The sequence below is a fragment of the Myotis nattereri genome (assembly GCF_964212035.1).
Source record: "Myotis nattereri genome assembly, chromosome: X".
Classification (NCBI taxonomy): domain Eukaryota; kingdom Metazoa; phylum Chordata; class Mammalia; order Chiroptera; family Vespertilionidae; genus Myotis; species Myotis nattereri.
This window is the reverse complement of record NC_138078.1, coordinates 109,321,593-109,325,972: the sequence shown is the minus strand read 5'-3', so window position 1 is coordinate 109,325,972 and position 4,380 is coordinate 109,321,593. Positions and strand designations below refer to the sequence as shown.

The 4,380-nt window shown below is 49.2% G+C and overlaps 1 protein-coding gene and 1 long non-coding RNA gene across 2 annotated transcripts; both read right to left on the bottom strand.

The window, feature by feature from the left end:
- Positions 1–281: 281 nt before the first annotated feature.
- On the bottom strand, positions 282–2,105 carry ZCCHC12 (zinc finger CCHC-type containing 12). Its single transcript, XM_081114989.1, has one exon. It carries the CDS (start codon positions 2,009–2,011, stop codon positions 806–808), a length of 1,206 nt encoding a protein of 401 aa, XP_080971115.1. The 5' UTR covers positions 2,012–2,105; the 3' UTR covers positions 282–805.
- A 407-nt stretch (positions 2,106–2,512) lies between these two features.
- Positions 2,513–3,339, bottom strand: LOC308535977. Its single transcript, XR_013997322.1, has 3 exons — positions 3,245–3,339; positions 2,854–2,911; positions 2,513–2,661 (listed from the first exon to the last, which is right to left on the bottom strand). It is a non-coding gene; the product is annotated as an uncharacterized lncRNA (long non-coding RNA).
- Positions 3,340–4,380: the final 1,041 nt, after the last annotated feature.

The window sequence follows — 4,380 nt, the reverse complement described above, 5'->3', positions numbered from 1 at the left end:
CAGCACCAGACTCCCCAGCCATAAGACACCTCTGGATACATTACAGAAGAAAGCACTGAAGCATTGTCAACTAGTGGGTGCCATAGTTTGGTTCTGTGATATAAGGGACAAGTCAATTGTAGAGTCTCTATTTACCTTTGGGGAATATTTCAGCTTATTTCTTCTTCCCTTTGCCTCACCTGCAAAATGAGATTGCTAAAAACCCCACCCCTTTATAGTTTTTGACCATATTTCTTTCCTTTTCCTTTACTTCTTAAAATTATACCACAGAGGCATTAAAATAGATGCTGATATATATTTATTGACATAGAAAGAAGCCCACAACAAATTGGTGAAAAAATACAGACTATAGAACAGCACTTATATTTGACACTTTTATCTGTACATGTATCTATCTGGGTACATAGGTATAGGGAAGTATCTAGAAGGATAGTCATCAGAGGGTTGACAATGGTTATATAAGGGTGGAAGATTTGGACTAACTTGTACTTGACTTTTTGTACTTTTTTGTTGTTCGAAGATTTAGCAGTGAATTATACCACTTTCACAAAGAGAATAAAGCCATCAAGGAAATGAGCACGCACAGAAAATAGATCCTTAGGCAGCAGAGGTGGGGGTGGGGAGCAAGGACAGAGGACAGGCCATCTTTCTCCACTGTGCTTGTATCCAAGACCCTTTCTCCTGCACCCTAAAAAAAGCTGCTTTGTGGATTAATTCATGCAATTAGAAGCCCCCTCCCTCAGTTTTCCCATCACTAAGCTCTGAATATAGCTTAAGGGTTCATTTAAGGCTGAAGGCTAGCACCTCACTGTAGCTCAGAAGGGTCATCGGATTGGTCAGGAGCCTCTCTTGACCCCTCCTCCTCCCTATGTGTCAGCTCCTGCAGGGTCATGACCAGATTTTCAAACATCTCAGCCTTGTTGCTCTTTTCACAGGTTTCCTTCGAGTGGTCCTCCTTGCCACAATATGAAGAGTGGGTTGTGTATTTTCGCTTCCTGGCTCTACAAATATCCCCAGGGCCATCATTTTTATCTCCAGAACCCCCACTGGTGGAAGGAGATTGCGCCTGGGAACTATGGGGGGAATCAATGACTACCACTTGATCCTGAGGTCTGGCTCTGCTTCTGGGGGGAGGAGACCCAGAGGATGAAAGTGGAGGGTCCTGAGACTCCACCAGGATCACATCTTCATCTGAGTCATCCAGGGTGTCATCTATCTCTATCACATTGCAGTCAGCACTGCCGATCACTATCCGTAGGGAACCCTGAAATGCCACTGGGCTGGTTGCCCTCTCCACCATTGACTCAGATCTCCTGGCCCGCTTCCGATTAATGAAAGTGTCATCCCAATCCTCCTCCTCCCTTATCATCTTGATTAACTCCAGGAAATTGGGAAGACGCTCCTGCTCATTTGCATACATCCTGAGAAGATGCTTCAGCCTGTAGCGCAGGTCCCCATTCAGCTCAGCCCCTAAAAGGAGCTGGTGCAGGCGAGTCTGGTTTGCATCTTTCTCGGCTATGATCCCTGCCTGAATAGCGTTCTGGAGCTGCACCTCTAAACGGATCACATAAAGGGAGGCTTTCTCCCCTTGTGCCTGCAGGGTGTTAAAAAATTTACCGTGGGCAGTCACATTGTTTTCAGTCTCCCCAAACACCAATTTCATTGCGTGCAAGAAATCTGCCACACTTAGGTTGGGGTTGGCTGCCTGGAGCAAGTGCATGACCTCCCGGGCAGGGCCCCTAAGGGTTTTCAGCAAGCGCTTCAGCTTTTCTTCCTCAGACATATTCCAATCTGGCAGGACCCCATTGACTTGGATTAGCCAGTTTTCAAAGGTTTCTTCCCCCTGGGCTGGCACCCCCCTCCCTGAGAACAACTTCATGTTTCTTTCCGCCATGTTGGCCATTAAAGGACCAAGACTCCTCCCCAGGGACCTCAGCATAGAATGGGCCCATGGCGGCAAGCGGGAGTTCTGCCGCCGGCTGTTACCCATGTGTGCAATGATACTAGCCATGATGGATGCTGATTGGGTATCTGAATATTATCAAGATGTTTGGGCTTTTTGGAAAAGACTAATCTGCAGGCGTGCAGGGAGCCTCTGCCTTCCTCCTGTTAAAAAAAAAAAAAAAAGAAAAAAGAACGGGAGGTGTGTGTAAGAAGAGATTAATAAGGCTGCAGCTGTTTTCTCTCCCTTCCTGAATATCTTGCAGTATATTTTATATCTGCCTGCTGTCCTAAAAATATCCTCCAGAAGACTGGCAGTTACAACCTCAGGGAGCCAGCCGGTGTCTCCCTGTTAGCCGGGAGCTTTGGACAGCCACATCCATTCCTCCAGTCTTTCAAGAGCGACGGCAACTGTTGCTTCTAATTCTAAGTGTAATAGTGTATGGAGCTGATGTTGGGCTCTCAAAATAGAGCACAGTGGTCAGATCTCATTAACCTCGTGGTCTCAGGTCTCAACCACATCCCCTCTCAAAGTGTCTCTCCCCCCACCCCTTATCTCCCAGATTCTTACAGGAGCTCAGGGAACAAGCGTGCGCCTTTATTTCACTATCAGCCTCTGCAACTGGTGGCCTCCATGAGAAAGTTTGTCTCCAGGGTCCAGTCGATCTTTGTCCACCGGGGGAGTCCCTGATCCCGGACCTCTGGGTGTCAAGACTGAGCCTTCGCCAGGAAGGGCAGGGAAAGGAAGGGTCAGAAACAGCCCCATCCCTCATCCCGCTCCCTTCCTCTTCATCCCACACCCCCTTGCTCCCTCCGCTGTAGCCAAGCTGAACATCCCCTTAGCGGCCTTTTGAATACAAGCCAAAGCGACCCCCGCCCCGTTACATTTCCCCTTGGAAATCCTCGGCTTACCAGCTCTGCAATCAGCCGCACAGAATTCAAGTCCGGATTCGTCTTAGATGGCCTGCCCCTGAGAAAGAGAATAGGAGTTGGACACGCACACCCACATATCCCTCACCAGGATGAGATGAGGGGATGCAAAGGGAGGTCAAGACAAACAGCTTGCGATTCTCTTCCCTTGCCTCCCCAACCTCCCTGAAAACTCCCCTCTCTCAATCCAGGCAAACCCTACCCACTAGGCAGCATCCAATGGCACCCCATCTCCTCCCTCAGCGCAGCCAGGCCATACGAGTGCTCCTTGCCCAGCCTCCTAGTTCTGGATTTTCCGAGCGGGGAGCCGCCCAGTCCTGGTGGGGCTTTCCCTCCTCTCGCCCCGCCCGGCAATCGCGCCCCCTTTATTTACCTGTGCTCCGTGGGTGGGCAACGGCGAGACAGCTCAGGATGTAGGTTTCGGCCTCTGCGGCCCCGCAGTGGGAAAGGATGGACGCCTTCTTGGCCGCTGAGCTACTCGGGGCAGCTGCTTTTATCCTCAGTCCTCTGAGACAAAAGAGCGTGACGTGCTGGCCGGAGCGGCCAATCAAAGAGGCCTGTGGCTGGGCGGGGGGGGGAGGGGGGGGGGCGTGCGACTCCCAGCACAGCCTTCATACTAGGCAAGTTTGAACGGAACAGGGAGTGGGAGGTGGGGGAGGGGACAGGGGACTGGGCCGCAGGTCTGCTGGGCTTCAAGTGCGGTTTGGTTGCATGGACTGAAAATTGGCTACTCTTCCCTTCTCCCTCTTTCTCCCTTGACTAAATCCCGTGCCTTGAGGGCAAGTGCATTAAACATGAGGTGGAATAAAAAACAAATAAATAATAGAAGGACTTCAGCTTTGTGTGGTGGGAAGGGGGATAGGGGTAAGAACACTAGAGTTTTCTTACTGCGAACAGGCTTGCACAGACATCTTTCAGTGTGAAGGAGGTGGCAATATGTCCAGTTAACAGCGAGAGGACTTAGGCACCCAGGCTGTTAAACCAATTACTCACTAAACTATGGGTACAAGGCTGACTGCAACAGAATCATTTTGGGGAGCTTGTTAGAAATGTAGATTACTGGATCTGGCCTCTGGGGGATTTTGATTTAGGAATAGGGCTGGGGTATGATTTTAGGTTTTTAACCAGCACTGTAGTTGATTCTGAAGTGTAGAGAAGATGGTGAGTAAATGCACCTGTCTCCAATGTAGCTGTTCACAGTATATCTGTGGTGACATGCATCTCCAGAACACATGTTCTTACCTGTGTCCATATCTTCCTGAAATTGTATGGGAAGAGTTTGGAATCTGTAGGAGGCTGAATAATGGCCACCCATATATATTAAGTCTTAATCCCTGGAACCTGTAAATGTAACCTTATAAAGTAAAAGAGCCTTGACAGATGTGATTGAGGATTTTGACATGGGCCCTAAATCCAATCACAGGTGTCATTATAAGAAGGAGGACAAGAGAGATGACACACAGAAAAGGAGAGAAGGATGTGAAGACAGAGGCAGAGAATGGAGTGATG

Coding starts and splice junctions, on each gene's coding strand:
- ZCCHC12 (XM_081114989.1), bottom strand. CDS start 2,011: ATGGCTAGTATCATTGCACACATGGGTAACAGCCGGCGGCAGAACTCC.